Source organism: Rhinolophus hipposideros, assembly GCF_964194185.1.
Source record: "Rhinolophus hipposideros genome assembly, chromosome: 4".
NCBI classification, from domain to species: domain Eukaryota; kingdom Metazoa; phylum Chordata; class Mammalia; order Chiroptera; family Rhinolophidae; genus Rhinolophus; species Rhinolophus hipposideros.
The window spans coordinates 106,893,378-106,918,068 of NC_138050.1; the positions used below are offsets into that span (position 1 = coordinate 106,893,378).

The 24,691-nt window shown below is 53.2% G+C and overlaps 1 protein-coding gene across 1 annotated transcript in view; it reads right to left on the reverse strand.

Moving 5' to 3' along the window:
• KBTBD11 (kelch repeat and BTB domain containing 11) overlaps positions 1-23,181 on the reverse strand; it is a 33,310-nt gene extending 10,129 nt beyond the window's left edge. The window contains exon 1 of the mRNA XM_081046171.1: positions 18,897-23,181. Within this exon, the coding sequence (XP_080902297.1) occupies positions 18,897-20,817 (1,921 nt within the window). The 5' untranslated portion in view covers positions 20,818-23,181. The remainder of the gene's footprint in view (positions 1-18,896) is intronic.
• Between the last annotated feature and the right edge of the window lie 1,510 nt (positions 23,182-24,691).

Here is a 24,691-nt window from a genome sequence, read left to right on the forward strand (position 1 = left end):
CCAGGTGCAGGAGAGGGTGGGTATGGTGGAAAGAGCGAGATAGGATGAGGGCCAGCCTGCAGAGGACTCTCAGAACAGGACAGAACCCTGGCTGTCATCCTGCCCAGACCCACTCTGCACCCTACAAACGAGCAAATTGAGATCCGAAGAGGGGGAGAAATGGCCAAGGTCACATGCCACCTAGTGGGTTTGAACAAAACTTGAAAATCTGTATTTCTAGACCTTGTGATTTAGCCTCCAGGGAGGGGCTGGTTCCCACAGAGGGTGGATGGAGCCAGGTCAAGGCGAAGGCCAGGATCCAGTTCAGCACATGACTTGTCCAAACCCGTGTGGGGGCGGGGATCCCCGCAGCCAGGGTGAGTCATGGGGTGGCGTACGTAGGTCAGGGCGGCTGAGATGCTCGCCTCGACAGGAGGCAGCACAAATGGGCTCTGAGGTCGAGCTCGTCTCAACACGTGCAGGTCAGAAACGGTCGCTAGGATCCAGAGCTGCTCAGTTTGACTGCCTGCCACAGTTGTGCTGTCTCCCCGTTCCCAGGAGTACGACACAGGGGGAATGGGGCAGCGGGACAGGATGTGGGCCAGAGACTCGCTCTGAGGTGCTTGAACAAGACAAGCAAGGCAAGGGAACACAGCATCTCCCCAGGACGCGACCCGGGGTTACTTGAAGTCACCAGTATGCTGTGTCTGGTTTCCCTGGGATTCCTGGGCAAGCGGAACGTCATGCCACTGACAGCTGTACGTCGTCCCCAGATACCACCGAGAACTGCGGCTCTTCTGCCAGCATAACGATGCGATGGGGGATTGTCAGCATGAGGCCACGGTGCAGACAGCACGCGCCCTGCACCGCAGACGGCTAAGCTTTGAGCTCCCGTCCAGTCTACAAGGACACCTGCCCACTCCTGGGGGGCCCGTTCCTGGGGGGGCTGCTCCCCTGCCCTTCCTCAGGCGCCTGTGCTCCTTCTGACCTGTATGGTCCCCTGGGACTTGCCACCACGGGAGTGTCCTCCCCGGGGCACGGGCACCTGGCAGGTCACCCTGGGTCCACCGCCATCACCCGAAGTGCACCTGTCACTCCACAGCTGGCTATCAGATAATAAAGCCCACAGCGCACACAGCTGGGCAGGACCGCTCTCCAAGCTCACCCCCTCCGGGTCACGCGGTGCCTGTGGATGAGCCCACGAGCTCTGAGCCAGGCCCCTTGAAACCCTTGGAGCTGCGGAGGCTGTTCTACTGTGCACCTTGCTGACCGCAGGCCTCGGCCACTTGGAAAGTAACGGCTGAGTCACACAGACCTTGCAGATTGCATCATAGGGCGGCAAAGCTCACGTTGCTGACACAGCCCCACCGTCATCAGTGCTGTGGAGGTAATTGCGACTCGAGACTGTCCAAGCGCCATCCGAGCTCTCAGGAGCCCCCGGGCCGAGCTGAGAAGCGCCCCTGGCACCTGCACTGCAGGAACCTTCGGCCCGGAGCGCGTCCCGGAGCGGGCGTCCCACGTCTGCCCGCTGGAGGGGGCACGAGACCGGCAGAAGCACCGCCGCCCTCGGGGGAGGAGGAGTCAAGGCTTCCTTAGAAAAAGGTCGATTTCCTAAATTTAGATGAATGGCAATCCCTTTAAGAAGAAATTCCAAAACCCTTTATAAGACAGAGGAAAAACATTACAAACAATTTAAATACTTGTGTGACCAATAATCTGTTGCAATTTTGAAAAAAAAATTACATTAATCTGAACTTGCCTCCAGCTGGTCATACTGATAACACCTGCATCTACCCAGAAACTTAGTGTAAACACATCCAAGTGGACAAATGGCAGTTTCGTTATTTGTAACAACTCTAACACCACAAGTAAGTTGTTAAAAATCTGAAGGTGTGTGGGTGTGGGGGATGTGTGTACACTGTGCTGGTTAATTTTGTGTCCGCTTGGCTGGGCCCAGTACCCAGACGTTTGGTGACAGGCCAGCCTGCATGTTGTTGAGAAGGTATGTGTAGAAGGGACTACCACTTAAATGGTGGGCTCTGAGCACAGCAGACGGCCCTCCACATGGGGGGGAGGGCCTCATCCAATCAGTTGAAGGCCTTGATAGAAAAAGACTGCGGTCCCTGAGGAGGAGGGACGGCTGCCAGCAGAGCACGTCTGGGTCCAAACTGCAGTTCTTCCCTGGGTCTCCAGCCTGCCGCCTGCCCTGCAGATTTTGGGTTTGCTTCCAAGCCCCACAATCATGTGATCCAATTCCTTACAACAGACCTCTCTCCAGGCCTGGTTTGTACTTCTCTTTTATGTTTTACATCCTGTGCACTCTGTATCTCTGAGAAAGCCTTACTGCCACACACAGAACTGATGCGGAATTCCATAAGGAATACCAGCCTGACGCAGAAGGGAATAATGAAACCCTGTAAGGTGACTACAGAAACATTTTCCTTCACAGCTTTTGCTGGTTACAAACAACTCTCAGTTGACAGCCTCACTTATGAGAGCAGAAATACACATCCCACCGCTGAAAGGGGAGGAACCCAGTAGGTGACGTCCCCCAGGAACTGCAGAGGTGTGCCTCAGGGTGAGGCGGCGCTAGGAGCAAGACCAGAGCCGGGGGCCATGCCCAACACGATCAGAGAACCTCAGCCTCAACCCTGGTCCAAGGGAGTCCCACAGGAATGGGCCCCACCCACCCACCAGATGCCAGAAAAAGGAAATGCAAACAAAATCTGGCAAAAGTACCTCATCTGCAGGGAAAATTATCCCTACCAGTAATTTTCAAACACAGTAGCTAGTTCGTCACCAAACATAAAAAAAAAAAAAAAACGCACATGAAAACTATGCATGAGAAACAAGACAACAAAAACAGAGACTTCTGTTTTTGCCATTATCGGGCAAACTGTAACACCGATATGCACAGTGTTAGCCATCAGGGACACATGAATGAAACCCACAGCGAGGTACCACCGCACAGCCATCATCACGAGGCAGGTAGTGACAGGCGCTGAGAGGACCTGAGGACACAGCCCGCATACACTGCTGGAGGGGGTCAGACAATGCACATATTTGGTCCAGGCCACTCCGTGCACCACGGCCCCCACAGCCCGCAGCTCCCCCTCTGGAGCCCCAAAGACCCTCGCTCTGGTTCAGCCTCCAGACACCCACAGGGACCACGTGCCGGCCTCCTCAGCCACGTGACTTTGTGAGACTTTTGCTCTTTCAACTACCCGCCTCCTCCAGTGTCCACAATCTGCTTCTAAATGAAAGGGTGGCCACCATGTGTGAGCATGTCCCCAGGAGGGAAGGGCACCACAGAAACATGCCAGTGGGAGATTCATGACTTAGTTTTAAACATGATTGGAAATTTTAAAGGGAAGGTGTTAGCTCAATATGGGTTAACAAGATGGGGTGTGTGTGGGAACCGGGCCCTCTGCTGAGAGCTGGCTGTTCCGATAAAGTATTATCCATGTTTCTGAAAAATCTGTCGGGACCAGAGATACCATGAAAGGAGCCTATGACATGGGGAGTGTAATACGGAGGCCCTGGCCCCCGGATACCATTGGGGCCTTTCGAGTCCCACAGCTGTCCACTGGCCGATGGGCACTGAGAGGGTGCTGTGTTCACACTGCCACCCCTGTCCTCGCAGAGGTCACAATATGACAGCACCAAGGTCGTCACAGAAACTGCCATTGGCTGGTGACCCACACCACGGCCGGATGGAGCAGGGCAGGTGACTGAGAGGGACTTGGCCAGTGACCGAGGGGGAGCCCAAACTTGCTGTGGTATAAACCTGGAGAGGCATCGCCTCCCGACCCAAATATGAAATAGTTTCAGGGTCACTAAATATTAACATTTCATGTAGACTTCCTCTCAGACTGACAGTTTTTTATATTGTAAATGCTACATGTAACTTTTCTGGCCTGTCTGTAAGAACTCTGGGCTGGTATTGGGGGTTTTCCAGAAGGCTGTACGCCCCGTTGGTCACAGGAGTCACTTCTGTTCACCCGTTACAGTGACTCAGCACCTCACAGAGGGCAGACAGGAAAGTGGCCTATGGTGCATTACAGAATTAACATATCATGTGTCACCGTGGAATTTAACTCATGACATGTCACGCACTACATCTGAAAATAAAAATGCACGCCAGTTATTTAAATGACAAGCATTTGTTGTGAATATGCTCTTCAAATAATATTAAATGTACATCCAAGGATTTTGAAAATAACCTACGTGCCTTAATTTATGTCATAGTGGCTGTAATGTCATCTAAAATATTTTGATGTTTCCCTAATTAGGCGTCCTGAATACATTCTTCACATTTGGTCCCAAAGTGTAATGTTGCATGCACCCAGCAGATGGTGGTGTTGGGCGCGGCCTCCTTGGTTCTTGGGGAACCTTGGAGAGACCAGGAGCCAGATGGGTTCTCACTGAGCACACACCCTCCCTGCTCGGCCACACCCAGATTCTGCAAGAGGCACAGCTGGAAAAGCACCCAGGGTCAACTGAACTTGACCAAAACAGGAGGAAAGAAAACAAGACCCCTCTTACACTCACCTAAGATTAGGCGCGGTTCCACAGACACGCAACCTTACAGGGGGACTTCGTGTAGAAAGCAAAAGAAACAACATAAGAACTGTTTTCAAAACAGAACAGTAGCGATCGGTGAAGGACCTCGCTGAGGGGCCAGGAAGGTCCCCGGCTGGTGTCACCCACCAGGCGTGCTTGCCTGGGTAACTCACACCTCTCAGTGGGGCTTTGTCCTGTTAAATAAATATGTGTATGTTTGTCTCTGTAATGGGTCACTGTAGTGTCAGCTTGACTTGGTCGGGGATGCCCACAGAGCTGGGAAACACTATTTCCTGTGTGTCCTTGAGGGCGTTTCCAGAGAGATTAGCCTTTGAATCAGTGATCTGAGGAAAGCCAATGGGTCTCCCTACTGTGGGTCGGCTTCATCCGACCTGAGCAGCCAGAGAGAAAAAAAGGGAGAGTTCCCAGTCTGCCCTCCTCACCCCTGGTTCTAGTCCTCAGACTCGGCTGGAACCTACACCATTAGCCGTGGGGGCTCCATCCTTTGAAGGACACCTCTGCCCTCCCTGGGCCGGCAGCCATACAGTCACGGGAGCAAATAGCTTATAACAGATCTCTTTCTAGAAAGATCTACATATATCCTATTGCTTCTGTTGCTCTGGAATCCTGACTAACCAGACACCTTTTCTAACCAGAAATAACGACCGATGCAAGAAACGCGAGTTGGCAGTGCCAACGTCTTAGGGACAGAAGAGGAAGGTGGGTGGGTATGGGGTGTGGAAAGCGTGAGAACGCTTGCCCGTGGGTGTCGCTGGCTCACAGCAGTGGCCTCCCACTGGTCTGACAGCTCAGAACACACAGGCGTGTGGGCCAGCACGTTGTTGTCCCGTTACTCCGTGTGACAAGCGCCCATGTTCCTTACCTGGCTGCATGGACTCGTGTATGTCACCGGAGTCGCGGTGCTCCGTGCCGATGCAATGAAGAATCAAAGGTCAGCAAGCTGTGTCACACGCAAGCAGGGTTTATTAGTGATACGTTCTCAGGGAAGAGAACGGGCCTCGCTGAGGTGCGAGGGGGATGGAGGAGGCCTAGGCCCTGCTCCCCTCGTCCTGACCGAGGACTTATAGATTGCTGGGTGGGGTGAGGGAGTTACATGTTGATTTGCTGGGAAAAGTGATGCATGACCTCCTAAGATGGGTGGAAGTCTGTTGACCTCGATCCTTATCTTGTTCCAGACCACCTCTCCTCATCTATTATTGTAAAAACACACTCGTGGCTGGGGGCAGTTAATCAAAGCTAGTTATGAGCTTTTTCTGAAGGCACCATGGACCCCCTCTCACTCTCCTCCTCCATTTTCTAACTTCTACCTATCATAAGCCCTGCGTCTCAGCGAGCTGATGTCCTGACATCAGGCCACAGCCACACATGGGAAAAGCACGGTCTGCCTACAGGACAGTTCAGTGCCAGCCTCTGTGCAGCTCAGAAGTTCCAGTGGCCGTGCAGGCGGGCGACACAAGTAGTCATTACTGCCATTTAAAAGCCAAAACAAAGCTGCTATGGGCAGCAGGCGGGTGGCTCTGGGCGGAGCTGCTGCCCTAGGCCTGGCAGCCACCCCCCAGCGTCCACTGCCCCTCCCACTGCACTCAGACACGGGTGGTGATGGGGCAGAGCCTGGGGGCCCTATCCCTTGTGCCCTGGCATCACTTGTCCCCCCACACACACCATGGGGTGCTAAGCAGTCATGGCCGGTGCTGCTGCCTTCTCTAGGGACATGTGGGCCCAGCTGGTGTCCTTACAGGAAGGACGTTGCCTCCCGGCCCCATCCTGTGACTCAGAACACAAAGCTGTCGTCCTGTCCCAGAAAAGGACATAAACTTCTCCGCAGCCTCAGCCTCTGAGATTAGTCTCTGCTCTCTGCCGGGGACACTCCAGCCACAGGACAAGCGCCGCACTCAGCAGTGACAACCACAGGGACAGTGTCTGTCCCACAGGAACTCACGGCTAGCAGGACGGCCTAAACGACAGTAAATGACAAGTGCGTGGGGTGACCTGTGGTCAGTGCAGTAAGACCAATTTCATTCCCACTTAAGTATGTTTAAATCACTCGTCTCAGTGAATAATTAGATTATAAGTAAATGGGACAATGACATGTTGTGACAAATGCTCTGGGGAAGAAGGGAGGCTTTGAAAAGTGACGGGGCCATGGAGAGCAGAGATCTCCCTGCAGAGGCCGGGAGCTGATGCACTCCTGCTTTCTCAAGGAAATACGAGGCCAGAGAGGCGGCTGGTAAGTCAAAGCAGAGAAAAGAGAAGGTTCCCAGAGAGGGTCTGCTAATTGGGGGAGGGGAGAAGTTTCTTTGTTTTGCTTCTCCTGCATATTATGATGCCTTAACATCCTAAACCCTTCCTGGCGGGGGAGAGACTGCCCCTCCCGGCCGGCCAGTCCTTAGGGACAGCGAAGGGCCAGCCGGGACACACGTGGATCTGCCATCCACCGTCCAGAGCCAGCCCCCCCACCTACCCTTCTCCCAGCAGACAACACCCCTCTGCCGGAATCACCTAGGGCTCCGAGCACAGCCGCCCAGCTCCATGCCCCCTCCTATGGCAACCCCCCTGCTTACCAGGTGGGTGAGCCTTCTAGGGCCACTCAGGCTTCAAGGCTGTGACAGCAGAGGCCCTTGGGAAGCACTGTCTGGGCACCACCTGTCTCTAACCCCTTGTCCGGTCCACCTCTCATTCTCCCCAGAAACACACAAGCTGACAGCCAGGCCAGTGCTTGTCCCCACATCTGCCAGGCTCAGTCCCTACAGCAGCCTCCCAGAGTGAGCGGCTTTGGTGTCCCTTTCCACCTGGCTAGGTACCACCTTCTCCAGGAAGCCTTCCCAGATCCTCTCCACCAGGGACGCGGCTCTGTTCCCGGCCTGCTCACGGCACGGCACGTCTGCGCTCCCTGGCTACAGCTCGCATCTTACCCATCCCCTCTCCCAGCACAGACAGAATCCACACTTACTGAAATAACAAATTCTAATGCTTTTGTACTGTCCACCCCTTCCCAGAATCTGAGCCTCTGACCCCAAACAGAGGGGCGTTGAATTTTGCCAAGTGGATGTTTAGTGACTAGACAGAGAGACAGAAAGAAAGGGGGGCAGTGGGGGAGGGTCATCCATTCTTCAGGGCCAAGGGTCAAAGATGACTTCTGTGACCTACTTACAAATTACTCACACCTTGACCTTCTTTTGAAAAGAATGCAGCAAGAACATCAAAGTAAACCTTTTAACTGTTAACAAAAAAATGTAAGGAATTGACAATAAATGCTCTTTTCTGCACTGCAATCACCACTTTAAGCAGCAGAGGCCACTATGAGTTGTCTCATTTGTTCCCTGGACAGCAGCCCGCTAGAACCAAGGAAACGGAGGAAATTCAGACCCGGAGGTGGGAGGCCAGCAGAAAGAAAGGGCCTTTGTGTGGCCAGCCCCAGTTCCCACAGCCACTTTCACACACACACAGAAGAAGACAATGGACACTTATGCCTCCGTTTGTTTCCCAGAATCTCAGAGATTCTGTGACAGGCAAGATGGAGGGGAAAAGCATCTGTATGCAGAGAACTGTGGCGATGTCAGGTCCCAGGAAAGGAAACAGCAGAACAAGGACACAAAGAAAACCCGGGCAGCGGCCGTGGCAGCGGGAGGAGCCATAGCGGCTACTGGTACGAGCACAGCCGTGGACAGCGGTGCTTCCAGCAGTGTTTCCGGGGGTGTTAGGACCCGCCTTTCCAGGCCTCAGCTCCCTGAGGAGAAGCAGGAAAAGCTCTGCCTTGCGATGTCTCAGCACCCACATTGCTTCTAGGTCACCCTGTGGCTGCCCTGACTGCCCAGTGAGGGTGGGTCGTGAGCACACAGACGCCATCTCACGGCTCGTTTCACAAATGCAAAGCAAAGCTGAGTGTAGAGCAGCAGAGGTGACCTCATCCGTCTGAGTCAAACTAAGTTACCACTTGAATCACAGAAACAATCACAAAACTTTTTTTAAGAGGAAATAGTTCTGAATAGCAGAGGCTGCTGGGCAGCTCCTCAGCTGGGAAGGGGGCCTCGCTCCTGACCTCCTAATTCTCAGGAAATCTGAAGGAAAGCAGTATTTTTAGGGTACAGATTTGGTATCAGGTTCCCCATATGGCATCCCAGGGGCTGCTGTCTACACCCCAACAGGACCACGGCCGCCTGTTCTGTGCGCGCAGTGGGCTCACGATGCTGACACTGCTGAAGGCACCAGGGGCATTTCGGGTATGCCAGACACTGTTTTCCTAGACTGTATAAGGCAGCTCAATTCTACCATCTCAAGTTTTAGAGTCTCCAAATTGTGCTGTGCAAGCAGAAGAAAATGTTTTCAGAAGGCATTAAAAGGGTTCACATCAAATTTGCAGAAAAACAAGTGGATTGAGAGTTTACCCTGACTAGCCTCTGAGTATCTCCCCCCACTGACCTTCCCACTGCTTGAGAACCACGGAGCTGTGGGCAGAGGGTCTGTCCACATGGGGCCCTGGGACACAGGAGCAAACTCGAGCGGCAGCTGGCCCCACAGGCCGCGTCCCAGGAGGACCCCAGGCCCGTGAGAACGCCTGCCTGGGAAAGCTGGCCGCTGTGGGACAGCTGTTTGTCCCAGCCACTCCGGGAAAGGCCCCACCTGTCTTAGTGCTTCTACTGAAAGGGGCTTATAACTGGGGCTCCTCCTTCTGTCCCTTTGAGATGTGTTTGCACTGCCTACAACCCAGAACAGGAGAGTCATTGCTCTGGAATGGAGTCACCAGGAAGCATCCCAATCACCAGGGCTGTGGGTCCCAGTCTCCCCAGCCCCTTCACCCTCCCTTTAAATCTCCTGTCACCTCTGCACAAATGGGAGTGACAAGGCCAGTGGTGGCCAAGTACAACGCGCTGCCACTATACCTGATGTCTGGCTGCATTGGTCTTGGACGAGGCTCAAAGGCCGGGAAACCCGCACATGCACCCAAGCCTTTGACGTGATGGGAGGCACGGTGGCCGCAGGCGTGTAACGTGTAAGAGACAAATCGCATCCTGGGTCTGGAAGTCTGCACGATAATTCTTTACAAGAATCCTGCCAAACGCTTAGTCAGGCTTGATGTGGCAGAGACCAAGTGGCACATGTGTGAAACGTATTATGAAGTGACCTCCTGTGAAGACAGGTTCTACTTCTCCTGAATTTTGTGCAAATCTCAGTTCTGAGTCTGAAAGTGAATTGTTGTTACAGGCTCTGGGGGACACGGTGAGAGCCCCGCTCTGTGCTGTGTGGCTCAGAAAGGCCTTTTGTGCGTGGGGGCTGTTTGCCGCCTCGCTTTGCTGTGGCCCCGGGGTTTCCTCAGTATTTCCTAAGTCGGCACCGCCCTCATCGCTGGATTTCAGTGTCCTGCTCACTGTCCAAGTTTGATTCCTTTCCCTTATCTGGTTCTGCTTTTTTCAGACCATATGTAAGTGTCAGGACACATATGCCATTATTGTGATGAATTTTAAGGTTTACATTCATTTTTTTCAACGTTCATGTTACGTCCCTGAATGTGACAAAAGGCTTCGTCTTTTCGGGTGACACGTCCCTCAGCTGGAGCCCGGCCCCCGCTCCCCGCCTCGGGTCTCACGTCAGGCCATCCGGTATTTCACCCGGGTCCCTTGTTAAAGCTGCTGACCCTTAGTAACTGGTCACTGTGGGACAGACCACATTCCTCAGGGTTTATTTGTGTAACTGACTTGAATGTAGGTTTACACAGCTGTGTGTATGAAGAGAACATGTTTTGACGTAGTTACTTATACAAAATAGGTTCTTTTTTCTTTTTATAAGAAACACGTAACAACACATTAAGAGATTGGAGAGTTTCCATATCACATATCACTGTTAACAAACAGTAAACGTTTATTGGTCAGACTGTTAAAAATGAACCCCCAGATAACAAAGGGTAAGGAAAATGATGAAGGAATTTGATGTTCAAGTTAGGCGTCAGAGCACTGCTGAGATATGCACCACCCCAACCAAAGGAGCTAGCAGGTAGCTGAGAGAACACATTCAAAACAAACAGAGACCGTGTCTAAAACCTACAAGAGACTGTGAACCAACAGAAAACACCAAAGAAAAATATACAGGAAAGGTAAGTCGGTGGCCGAAGTAAGTGGTTAACGTATCGAAAGGAATTCCAATCCCATCAATTGGCAGAGAAATGGAAAGTAAAACAAGACACACTGCCCTCCCATCCAGTGGTCAGAAATGGGAAAGTTGCCCAAAACCAAGTGCTGGTGAGGACAAGGGGGTGCGTGAGCTGTGCGCTGATGGGAGAGGTCCCAGGCCCAGCCATGGAGGGGCGACCTGGCTCCGCGTGACGTATGAAGGCCCTGGGGACATCCCAGAGGTCCCCGAGCACTCGTCCAGGGCCTACGACTGCTCACGGAATGGGAGCCTCAGGGCTCAGCGCAGGAGGATGGTGCAGGGAGAAGGGGAGGTTCTACGCGGCCAGCCGGGCGTCAGCAGTCTGTCTGTGGAGGCAGAGCTGACCCGCGGGGTGCGTCCCAGGAGGGCGGACGGAGAGTAGGCCTGCATGCTGGTGCAGCCAAGGGCACCCTGCCCAGAATGACGGTCTCCACCACGGCTGGTACAGACCGAGCAGGCCGCACTTGCAAGCCTGTGTCACAGTCACAGTTCAGCTGGCCTAAGTCACCATCTTCCTGCAGAATTTTACACACATGCCACCAGAGCTGGAGAAGGTGGCCAGGAGGGTCTGAAGCACCGTCTCTGGCCTCTACGTTGGAGCCTGGGCACGAGGGGCAGAAAGACGCCCTTCATGCAAGGACTGATGATGCACTCAGTGCAGAGATGGACACAGGAGGACATGGCGCGTTTGTGCAGGAGCCTCCTCGGGATGGCAGGTCCACGGAGCTCAAGACGTGTGTCTACTGGATCGTGGCTCGTGGCCTCAGCTGAGGCCCCCATCAATTGCTACACGCGGTTTTAAAAAGTCTCCTTTCTCAGGTGCAACTGATCCACTGTGTCCATTAATACGGGCCACATTTCTCTTTCCACGTACTTGATACTTTCACACTGTTACCTTTAAAAAGAAATGCCTCGTGTCAGGCACTGAATTTGACTTTTTAGAAGATGTTTAATATTTTCTAGAATTATATTTTGGGAAGTTTCTATTCCTATAACTCTTTTTATACAACGTAATCACATCTGTGCAATGTAAAAACCAATGAGTGTGGGAAACACTGAAAAGGAATGGTGGCCCCTTTAATACAGCGATTCTTTAAATATATGGCTGCCTACAAAATAAGCTTCTGAGGAAAAACCAGTCGTGGACGTGGTGTGGCAGCACTGGGCTGGTCACTGGACCTGACCGTGAGTGTGAGCATGCCCATCCTTCGTGTCAGGACGCTGTAGAACCACAGGCATATAAGCGTGGACGTGGAGAAATGGGGTAAAGAACCCACGGAGAGACACTCACAGGTACACCACAGGAAGGGGTCATCCGCCAGGACAAGCACTCAGTGTAGTGACAGGTCAAAGGGTGAGTGAGAGTCCTGCTGGGTCCTTCCCACTGATTTTAGAACCCATGCTAAGTTTAGCCTTTCGAGTTCACTGCCAGTCAAGTTCTCAAGTCAGGACACTGTATGTACACGTAGCATTTCCTCCTAGGATGACCCTCAGTGTGACCTCCCAGGAGACTGGCACACATGGTCTCCCAGGTGCTGGCCAGGTACTGTGTTTCCCCGAAAATAAGACCCAGCCAGACCATCAGCTCTAATGCGTCTTTTAAATCAAAAATTAATATAAGACCCAGTATTATATGACATTATATTATATATTATATGAGACCAGGTATTATATTAATTTTTGCTCCAAAAGATGCATTAGAGCTGATAGTCCAGCATGGTCTTATTTTCGGGGAAACACGGTAATGCAAGCCCCCGAGAGGCAGAGTCAGCCTTAACTCCATTGGGTTGGGCCTGATGCCAGCTGAGGGGTCCACTGCCCCCCCCCCAGGGCGCACAGGCTGGCCACCAGGAGAGGAGGACGTGCTTCCAGGCAACAGGAGAGGCTGTGCCAGGGGACAGAAGGCCTCAGAAGGTCCCAGAGCAGGAGCGAGATGAAGTCCTCCAAGAGAGGACGGTGTGAAGGTCCTGCCTGGCTCAGAAGGAGAAATCAGGGAGCCAGGCCCGTGCCCACGTCCCGTCCGACTCTAGGACCCGTGGGTGGTGGGTGCTCTGCTCTGTGCCCAGGCAGCCCAGAGCTCACGGCTGATGCTCAGAAGATACAGAGGCAGGTGTTGAATGACTGAATGACCAACCAAGCGCCACTGAGCCCAACGAGAAGTCTCCCCGCAGCCCTCAGTGCACACACAGGGACAGATACTGAACAATTCCCTCTGAGCTCCTGGGCTCCCTGACTGCTGGTGAGACAGAAGAGAACTCATTGTAAACTGCTTTTCACATGTCATCATCTTTACTGGCAGAGTCTGTGAACACATTGGGAAACGCTGAGGTTTCTGGCGAGTGAGACCTTTGGCCACAGTAAAGTCGCTGGTTGAGGTGCCACTGTCACAGTGGTGTCACACTGACACCTCTGCAGAGCACTTTCTGATCCACACTAAAAGAGGGTTTACCGTCAGTTTCCCCATTTTATATGTGGACAAACCAAGGCACTGGGAAGTCTGAGTGACTTGCTTGTGGCCTGGGCGTTACCGACTACACGTGATCGCCACTCGACAGGCTAACCTTCTGGTTCACGAATGACGCTAAGCATCGCCGACTGCTCTTGGCTGAGGGCAAAGAACTCTTGTCATGTCCGATTCCTGAATTACACTGAGCCCTGACTGCAGCAGTGGACAGTGGACCGCCGTGGGCCACACCTGGGGAGCAGACACGTCACCTCCCTGAGGTGAGGGCAGGCTGTTGCGGCGCTCACCGGGCAGTTCCAGCAGTTCCAGCACCTAGAACAGAACCTGGCACTTAATAGGTGCTCAGTCCCCTTTGTTGAGCGAATGCTCCAGTGGGTCCCACTTGGACTTCCCACTTGGACTTCTCAGCCCCTGAGTCCCGAGGGAACAGGTCCACTCCACATGGGGCCGCACAACTCTGGGGTCACTCACCTCTGGACCCGAGTCAGGGGCGCTGCCCGAGTCAGGGGGCTGCCCGATGCAGGGAGGGTGTCCTCATGGAGGATACCTGCCGTGGGACCACCGGGGTCGCACACAAACCCAGCAGCAGTGCCCAGGTCACTCACACCAGCACCCAGCGTAGGGACACTGGCCACCAGCAAAATGGGGAACCCAAGAAAGGGCCTTAACGTGCCTCGTTTATAATCTCTGAAGAATTGAGCACCATGAACTCTTCTTTATAAAAATAATTTGTCTGAAGAAGTTTTAAACAAGCTCCTTTCTCGCTGGACAAGAATATTAGACTTACGTGACTTTTTCCTGCATCCTTCCTTTGCCCTAATTTTTGTTTTATGATTCATCACCTCAGTCTGAGAAGCCCATGTGTTTCGTGGTATTACATCTAATTGGAAAGATGCCAAAGTCCAGGAAAATCATTCTGATTTACTATCAAAATCCGAAAACGCAGCAGGGAAAAAAGTTAAAGCTATGGGAAAGCTCAGATTTAATTATATTTTTGCAGAAGAAAATGCTGTGAAAGAAACTATGGAAAATGGTAAGTTCAGGTCAGTGAGCTCTGTCTACGCCCTTTGCCTAAGAATATTTCTTTAGCAGCCTTCCTCCCCCCATGAATAAATAAAGATTTTAGGAGGAAAAGAAATCATTTTTTAAAGAACCCTTACAAACGAACAATGACGCTGGGTCCACGTTCGTGTGAGATGTTCGGATCCACAGATCGTTACTCAGACTTTCCACTCATAAAGGCTAAATGCATACGTGCAGAAGGTGTGCTGGGTATCAGAACTATGACAGTCCACCACCTGCGGGGCAGAGGACGGGGGACGAATGGAGAGGGCAGAGGCATCCAGACCACCTAGGAAGTATTCAGAGACTCCTGACTCGGAACTTGTCGCTGGAAGGGCCCTCAGGGACAGACCCTGGCCAGCAGGTAGGCTAACCCTCCCCCAAGCGAACTCACCTCTCATGAGAGTACCCCTCAGCTGGTGTGCTGCTGCTGATATGGAAAGGACAACAATGGCGATACAGATTTCAGGAGCAAGGGATTTATTTTCCAATGATTTATTTTATCTCGGCATAAACGGACATACACACAAGTCTGACAGCATCTGTGCCCAGGATGGAAAAACTAAAGCGTTGATAATACACTGGTTGTACAACAGCATGAGCGTCTGAGCCGCGCCTGACTAGCTTGGTTTACTGGTAATAAGTATGTTTAGAGCTTTGGAAAGCTTTGGAGGACTTACTGTCACATGAGAATACATCAGCCTTTTACTTTAGTTCATCTCAGACCAAGTCACTAAGCACGTCGAAAGCACCTGCCGAGAGCTGGAGCTGCGTGGTCCAGGCACCTTCCTGGGTGTGCAGGAGGTCACAGGACACTACTACTGATGTATATTCAGGCGCCACTAACACACAGGCACGTTTCCATTTTCATCTCTTATTATCTTCTCATGAATAACATTGCAGAGGAAAAGGGAAACTACAAACATTGATTTTTTTTAATGCCAAAATAAAACATTCTGTAACCCAGGGAAGTGCCTAAATAAGACAGAACACAAGACAGCACTGTGTTACAGTCACTGCACCAAGGTGTTACCACAGACGACGTCCTGAAACCACCTCAGCTCCAGGAAGAAGTGAAGGACTGCAGACACGTCCCATTTCAGAATCTTGTGCAGGAAGTTACCCAGGAGACCAGCACATTAGACCCCTGCCACCAGAATTACCAAAGTGACAGGAGAAATGAACAGAAATGGAGCTGACGATTCATTTTCTTTAAGTATTTACGATTCATTTTCTTAAGTATTTGTAGTAAAGCTCATACAGGTAAAAGTTGCAACTAAGTAGCACAAGAATTTTGCAGCATACAGTCTCCTAAAGGAAAAGAAACAAGTGTCGCCACAGACTCAGAAATCAAATCACCGAGATCCAAACGCAGCTCTGTAAAGCACTGAGTCAGCAGCAGCACTGGGGTTGTTCCCAAGACCAGAAATAAAAACAGAAAGAAAACAAAAACGTCTGAAACCCATTCCCTTGGCTTCCACATGAACCTTGACTGACAACACAAGTCATTGCTTGCCAACAAACGAAAATGCCACGCTGTCCTGGATCCCAGTGTCCCCTTGCATGAGAATCATGGATAGACGTCCTAAATACATTAGCTTCATGTGACAACTGACCAAACAGCAGAAGTAGCTCTGCACTGTTTTTCAAGAGTGTTGGATACAGACTAAGGATATTGCCAGAGGCAAGGCTCCCCTCCCCTCCAGCCACCTCCAATTAACTACCTTGGAGAGGGTGGCTCTCCCGTTCCTTTAACTGCTGTGAACCTGTGGCTCCATGCCCCAGGGACTGCCCCCAAAAGCAAGACAACTGGTCCTCATGGCCTGCCAGGTCCTCTAGTGTTTGCTTTATGTGATGCTACTAGTTGGAAATATGACATACAATGTTCTATATCCTTTCGCTGACCTTTTAGGTGTCCTCAGGTATTTCATTTGACAAATCCCTGGGACTCTGAGGCCACAGAAAGCAATGCTATGTCTAGTGCAGGCACTCCTTTATCAAATTAAATCACAAAACAATATGTGAAAAGTCCACCTGGGCACATCACTGTGTGGCTGCCCACTTCTGACACACGGCACCTCTGTGGGAACGACTTGACTCTGGAAGCCCAATTTCAGCGTTTTGTTTTTAAATGGTAAACACCAAAGGCATGATTTCTCAAGTTAAGTCACAGTGATAACATTTTATAGTCTGATATTTAAAGAATAAAAATATTAGCCTGGTTCCACTTCATATAAAAGTTTTAGACTAAATAGTAAAATTCTAGACAAACATGTACGCCACTATGAAATGTCCATTTCTTTAAAAACAGCATCATTTGTTTCCTTTTGCTCTAACTTCTTTTCTTACCACCGTTTCTAGTATAGTCCTATAAAACGCTGACACAGTCAGGCACTAGAGGTCTGTTCTTCTTTCCTAAGATGGTCACCCAGTGGCCAAGATACCTGCTGAGCTTGTGAGCAAGCGCACAAGTCACCCTGACCCCGCTAACTGAAACCATAAGTGATTCCACTTCTCTGGCACATGAACAGAATCAAGCTGATCATTTCTAAACACACTTAGCTGATCACTTTCACAACCACAGACTCTTTAAAAAGCCTAACCTGTGTCCCAGTTACCCACTGCTTGCTACAGAGACATAACTCCTACACTGGATTCACAAGTAAATATCAGTAAGTAATCTACACGTGATTTCATCTAATTACATTCCGGTAACTTTCAACACGTACTCTTCCTCTTATGATCAAACACTGGACTGCATTCAAAATCCACATCAGCTGGCCTGTTTATGAGCACATATCTTATCCTTAGACTATAATAGGAAATCCTGTCCTGCGGGGTGTCTGGTCCTGCTCCCCGCACAAGAACGCAGGACATGGTGAGGCCAAACAGGAACCCCCACGGAGCCATAGGTAGGGGAGTCACACCGCTATATTCTCGCGGGCGGCTGGATTGGAGACACAGGAAGCAGGAGCCACACTATCCGCAACCTGCCATCCGCTTCTCTGCCAACCAACCCCACTTGCTAACTGCAATCTGCCCTTGCTAGCTCAGCCACGGCAGTTATATCTGTGGCTAATGGCTCACTGGTAACAGCTGACGGCCATCTACTACCTGAGCCAGCACCTTCCCACGTGAGGCCGAGAGCCTGGAAACTGCCCTCTGGGGCTCTGTCCCCACACTAACTGTACATATTTGAAAAGTAAAATGTTGTAACAAGTGAGGAGAGATCAACTGATTTGTTTTTAATCCTTGTGCCCTATCAAAGTAGTGAGTTTCATGTTAATTCTATTATGGTATTTTGGAGTTCACAATTTAAAAAATGTGGTTTACCTGCTAACCTGCCATTTGAATATATGTTATTTCCCCTCAGTGCTCATTGTCCCTCTGCTTCGTGTTCTTAGAATGGTGTTTTCCAAATTGAGTTTCCCTCAGCAGAACTACATAACACATATTTAAAACATCCTAAGTTGTGGGTTCAAAAGGTTCCTGCATATTTGTCTTCAGAACTGTCTAAAAGAAATGATTTTAACCTTATTGGGGGAGGGGGATCATTATCTTTGAGTCCATCATAAAATGAGAGTGGTTGAATGTATTTCATGGCTATCGAGGGTCAACATAGACAAGCACCCTTAACAGTCAGCTTTTCTTCTCCAAAACAAGCCCTTTGGTACACATTTACTCACCCAAGCTTTCAAATGCAAATAATACTAAACCATTACTGTAACATGAACGTAATTATTACCACACTTTAACTTGAAAATGTTAAACCCATTTCATCTGAACAGTGTGCTGGAGCTGCTCTTCAGGGTGTCGAGGTTTGACCTCAGCTGCGGTGCCCGTGGGACGGCAGAGGGAACACCCAAAGCTTACTGGACAGGAGATATCCGTAATCAAAGGTTTTCCTGTGAATGCTGATTACGTGTGGAGTTGAGCCAACCAAAACTTAAGCACATGGTGGCAAGAATTTTTTAACTAAGAGTTTAAGATCTCTATTTGAGAGTCATCATTTTAAACCACAAGCGAAAACACGTGTGCCTGTTTTCAGTGGTTCTGCTAACAAACTTCACGTGAGCCTACTTTACGTTCCCCCCTCATGGTGCTGTAAGCAAAGGTACCCCCAAATCCCAAGTCTGGCCTCCTGTCCACTCCACTTGGGCGCCAGTGCACCCCTAGTACATCCTGGGAACCCCCCCCCCACAAACCCTCGGCCGTGAACACAGCTTAGGTACATCGTGAATACACCCCAGTACACCCTGAGTGCACCCTGGCCCGCCCACCCACCTTGAAGTGTCATCTTGTGACTCCATTTCCTTCTCCTTCGGGTATCCTGTGTCTTTACCTGTAAGGCCACCTATTTGCACTGCCCTACATCTTACACATGACCCCATTAAGCAAAGCGAAGCAAAAGGAACGCGCGATAGGGAAGCGGCCCTTAAACAGCACTGCAAAAAGTCTTGGGGGCCCCCCCGCAACAAGCTTCTAACTTCAAAACGTTTAAATGAGCAGGTAGCCAGCGGCTTTCCCCACGACTCTCCCCTCCCCCACTCCCTTCGCCCCCCCTTCCCAGGGGAAACCTCAGCCCAAGGGGCCTTCCCGGACCCAGGGCTCGGAGGGAGACGCCCAGGTGACCGCAGCCCGCGCTACGCGGCGCCCTCCTCGCCTTTGTCCGGTCTCTCGGGCAGGTTGAGCACGAAGGGAAACAGCGCGCCCCGAACGTCCAAAGGGGCGCCCAGCGCCTCGGGCTCGAAGCTGCCACCCGGGCCCGCGTCCGCGCCGGGCTCGCCGTCCCGCGGGGGCACGAAGCGCCAGGTGCCCGCGCGGCTCACGCAGTAGATGCTGCCGTCCAGCGCCGCGCAGCGGAAGGGCTGCAGGCCGGCCGGCGCGCCCGGGGGCCGCAGGGGCGCGGCGCAGCGGCTCCACCGCTTGGCCAGGCAGTGGTAGCGCAGCACGCTGACCCCGCCCGCCGGCCCGGGCCCCGGCGCGTCGCCGCGGGCCGCGCTCAGGTCGAAGCGGTAGATGAAGCCGTCCAGCGCCACCATGGCCGCCGAGCGCTCGCGGCTGCTGCTGCACGGGCACTCCTGCCACTCGTCGCGCCGCGGGTCGTACTTGAGCAGGCGGTAGAAGAGAGAGCCCCCCGACACGTAGATGTCGCCGTTGCAGGTGGTGGCCTCGTGCGCCACGGCGAAGGCGCCCCGGGGCAGCGGGGCCACGGCAGCCCAGCGGTCGGCGCGTGGGTCGTAGCGCTCCACGCTGAGCAGGCACTCGCCGCCCACGGCGTACAGGTGGCCGTCCAGGGCCAGCAGCTGCAGCTGGGAGCGCGCCTGCCGCAGCGGCCGCACGGTGCTCCAGCGGTCGGTGGCCGGGTTGTAGCAGAAGACCCGGTCCGAGGGCCGCGCGCGGCCGTCGGGGCCCGCGGGCGCCACGCCGCCCGCCACGAAGAGGTAGTTGTGGAGCACGCACAGGCCGCAGCCCCGCGCCGGCGCGCCCTCGGGCAGCCGCGTCAGCTCGCGCCACTCGCCGGCCGCCGCGTGCCAGCAGTAGACGGCGGCCTCGCCGCGGCCCTCCGCGTCCCCCGCCGGGCTCTGCGGGCGGCTGCCCGCGCGCTCCCCCGCCGGCCCCAGCACGGCGGCCAGCAGGCGGGCCCGGCCGGCGCGCAGGCGGCGGCGCAGCAGCAGGTCGCGCTCGGCGCCCGACAGGCGGCCGAACACGGCGGGCTCGCGCAGCACCTCCAGGTAGTGGTCGCTCATGAAGCGGTAGGCGGCGTCGCGCAGCTCGGCCAGCCGCTGCCGCTTGGCCGCGCCCAGCACCTCCAGGCAGTTGGCCAGGCTCAGCTGCGGCGCCACGGCGTCGGTGGCGCGCTGCGCGGCGCACGGCAGCTGCAGGCGGCGCGCGCCGGCCACCAGCTCGGCCACGTTGTCGGGCCGCACGCCCGCCATGCGCCCGCTGTACGCGTAGGCCAGCAGCAGCCGCAGCGCCGCCCAGCCCACGCCCGTCACCCGCAGCACGTCCCGCGACGCGCGCGCGCGGAAGTAGTCGCTGCGCGCCGCCAGCACCGCCTTGTGCGCCCGCAGCCGGCGGCCGGACACCTCGATGAGCAGGTCGGGCTCCCCGTGCGCCGGCCCGACGCCGGGGGGAAGAGGCGCGGCGTCCCCGGACTCCTCGGGGGACACGGGCTCCTCCGGGGACGCGGCTTCTTCCGGGAACGCGGGCTCCTCGGGAGAGGCGGCGCCCGCGCTGCCGACCTCCCACTGCTTCTGCACCACCCGCTGGCCGTTGCGACACGAGGGCGGGGAGGCCGCTGCGCCCTCCACGGAGGACGCGCGGGACTGCGGCGGGGAGTCGTCCCCGGAGCTGAAGCACAGGGACGCGCTGAGGCTGCAGGGTGTCTGCGCCGGGGACGCGGCGCCCTCCCCCCCGGCCGCATCCGGCGGCTGCAGGCTGCCCTCTCCCGGAGCCTCCGGCGCGCCGCCGCGGGCCCCTGCCTGGCCGCACGCTCCCTGCGCAAAGGCGCCCCCGGGCTCGGCACTGCGGCCACAGTCGTCGCCGGGGTACAGGACGCAGGGGGCCACCGGGTTCTCCATGGCAGCGCTGCCTCTCGAGGCTGCGCGCGCCGCCTCCCGCTCAGCAGACCACCATGACCCCGGGCCGCTCAAGGTCGAGGTTCCTCTGGGGCTTTGGGCCTCACACTTCCTGGCGCGCGATCAGATTTCACTTGTGTCCACACTCGGGCTTTTGCTCACACGCCGCGCCCCTGTCGCCCCTCCTATTCTCCTCTCCCGCAAAGAGGCGGTGTGGCTCCAGATGCGCTCTCCGAGGAACTTGGGAACCTGGTAACGTTACCCTTGGCTAGCCAAGGGCCAAGGTCTGTGTGGCCTGGTCTGCATGCTGCGGTCAGATACAGGACAGTCCTGCGGCCACGGCCCTGCTCACCTGTGCTTCCTTCTCTGCAGGACTGGCTGTCAGGCGCAGCTGACAAACGAGGGCTCACCCCCGCTTTCTGAGTCAGTCTTTATTACTGGACATTCCGTCACATCACTGCCCCCGAAAGCCGGCAGATCTGAGACAGGCGTCACACTTTGGAACCTTGATTTTAAACTGTTTGTTTGTTTGTTTAAAGATCCACCCCGGAAGCTTTCTTTGTCTTGTGACTCCCGTTTGTCATTCAGCGTGATGAAAGGGCAGAACACGTGTGATGTCCTGCATCAGCAGCCCTCCGGAGGCGGCCGTGTCCGCGCTGTCCACCTCGGGGCAAGCCCATACCTCACTTGCCAGGTGGGCCTTGGAACAACAGCCACTGCGCTGCACGCATCACAAAGGCCTCCCCCACTTATCAGTCAGGAGCCTCTGTGCGACTTCCTTTGCTGGAACGTTTCCATATCATCCCGCCACTCTCTCCTTGTTCCTGTTTGTAGGAGAAAGAGAGAGGGTGTTTGAATTTGTTTTTCTCAGGGCTGCCTGTGTCAGTGCATCCGCCACACTTCCCTCTGCTGACCTTCAGGCCATAGCAGTCACTCGGGGGAGGGGACTGGCTTTTCCTGCTGGACAGTTCGGGGATCGAATACACAGAATGAGGGATTTTAAAAGTGCCTCTTGCTCTTCCTCCCCTGATTTTGAGACATATTGACAGTGAACTCACTTCGGGCAATGGGCCTTGAGGACAGTGGGCTCAACCGTGTGACACTGCGGGTTTGTGGGCCGAAAACAGATATCAGCCGTTTATACTGTTTTCAACCTGCTGACATGTACTATATGTAAAATCAAGAATTTTTAGGGAGAAAGCATGGCTGGCTAGTTTTGTTAACGTGTGACCGGTTTCCTGCAGTCTCAACCAATCAAATATTTCCAATTCAGTTACGACAAATATTTGGAGACAGGTGCTGAGGACACGTCTGTGCAGGTGGCCTGAGGTTCCCACTCCGATACCTATTTGAACTGTTGGAATTCAGGGTCTGGAAAACCTCAGAGAAGCAACTCTCCAAAAAGCCCACGTGCAGCTAAAGAAAAGCCAATGACACAAACAAAAACAGAAATCCCTGGAAGGCAGCTGTGAGCACTTGCAGATAAATTATAAAATGATAAGCATCTTTCCTAAACTGGCAAAACCTCAAGAAGACTCCCTGGCCTGAAAGGGGGCCTTAGCGCTCTTAGAGTGGATGTGAGGGGACTGCAATTGTATTCCAGCTTCTGAAGAAGAGTTTGAGGGCCAGAAACACCCCACCACACCTCCGGCTTAGGGTTGTTACACAGCATGTGCTTGCCTCTCAGATGACATAGAATGACACTTCACATCTCTGATTCTCTACTTATCATACTTAATACTTACTGTCACCCAGTCCCTGTAAGTACTCAGGGTGGAGAGTGTGTGCACGTGTGTATTTATCTGCTTGCCCTGCACTTCCTGTCACTAAAATGCTTTCCCACTATTCTCAGAAGTTTCTTCAAGTTGTAGAGTTGGAGATTCAAGACATTCAATTTTCTCCCCCCCACCCCCGCCCCCACCACATGTGACAGTAACTTTCTGGCATATTCAGATGTGTGAGCACTGTGCTACGATGCAGGGTGAGATGTTGAGAGTAACCTGAGCTCTGCCCCAGGGCTGGGGGGGAGGGGATGGGGGGCAAGGTGCTGAGCAGACGGAACAGGGGTGTTTACTCAGCTGTGCTGGCAGCAGTGTGATGCCACCTCTGTCCCCTCCTGCTTCCCGGTGGCGCTGTGTCCACTGGGATGGAAAAGGACTCCAGCCCATGGAGACGGAATGTGATGATGAGCTGGAAGCCTGCAGAGATTGTATCAGCAAGTTCACGGGCATTTCCCCAAGGACCCAAGAGATGCTTTTTCAGTCAGCTGTGCCAGTCAAGGGCGTTAGGAAAAATCTGAGACACACTAAACCATCTTACCCCACATACATACGAACCTTACTGTCTACAATAAAATCAGAGAACCGGCTCTCTCATCTGGTTCATTCTTTTCACACTTCTGTACAACAGACTTTAGAGCTCAGAAAACTAACAGTTTTTCCTTTTTCCTTTTTTTGGCCTGGGAAAGGGTCACCGAAATCCCAGTTCTTTGGTGTGACTCTCATTAGAATGTATAGGAGCCTCGGCCCTAAGAGTGAGCTTCCTGTCACCACAGGCGGGAAGGCAAGGCAGGGGCTAGGACACAAAAGCGTGAGTTTGGAACTGTTACTTTAAAGCCTGAAAGAACCCGGCTACTATGTATGTTGTTGCCATTACAATGAAGTGGGGGCCCCAGCTCCAGGATGAGACAAACAGGCCTAACGCAGTCAATGGTCCACCCAGCCACGTCCCCACCTGTGCCCTGCTGGCGCATGGACCACAGGGCACGCTGGCAGAGCCAGGATCCCAGCCATGGCACGGCCATACAGCCTCTCGCCATCCACTCACCAACACCTCCCCGGCAGGAGTCCTGCTTACCATCCAGTCAGCCAAGATGATGCGGCACACACGAATGCTATCAGGTGAGTTAGGAGACCGGCTGCCACGGCGAGGCCAGGCGGCAGTGATGCTGAATGCCACGAGCACAGGCTGCCCCAGCAGCCCCTCCCCGACGAAGCTACAGGGCAGCTTTCTGAGAGATGGTCCCACAGCATCCCAAGTGTCCGGCTGCTGAGACTTTCCCCCACCCTGCAGAACAGACGTCAGATTCCACAGGACAAACGGGGCCACTCAGCAGAAGGGCCCCCATCTTTTCAAATGGTGTGTACCTCCCCCAGGATGACCCATTACTGTGATTTTGCCTTAAAACCCCTGGGGAGCAGTCGGCCTATTTTGCGTGTAACAGCCTCTGAGACAGTCAGTGTCACGTTTCTCTGCATTCAAGTCGGGTCTCTGAAAGGGCTTCTCAGCCGTTGTGTGCTTGGCTCTAGAATCTGGGTTCCACTGGGAGGCCCCTTGAGGGTTCTGTGCACAGGGCCACCCTGGAGAACGTGACACAACTGACCCTGCAGCGGCCTTGGGAAAACCTTGCTCCGGTCTTACTTTACTATAAGACTGGGCCTTATATAAATTTTGCTCCAAAAGATGCATTAGAGCTGATGGTCCGGCTAGGTCTTATTTTCGGGAAAACGGTATGTTGTGTTTCCCCCAGAAGAATATAAATTTCTTCTTGACCTTGGAAATACCTAAGCGAAATTTTTGAGTTTTTCCATCAATTATTTTACTATTAATATGACATTTAAAAATTAGATTGTGTGTGATTCCTAATGTGGACCTTAGTTTATGTATTTAATGTGGGTATTAGCTTATTTAAAATGAAATGTGCTTCATTGTAATAATACACATTGCTAAAAAGAAACTTCCTTTCAAATAATTATAGTCAGCTTAATTTTTTAAAAGTTGTTGATAGACTTAGAAAGTTTATGTAAAACTCTGCAGAGTGTATTGCTTCTAAGGAATTCCTTTTTGGTGTCTTCAACGTCATGCCTCATGATTTTTT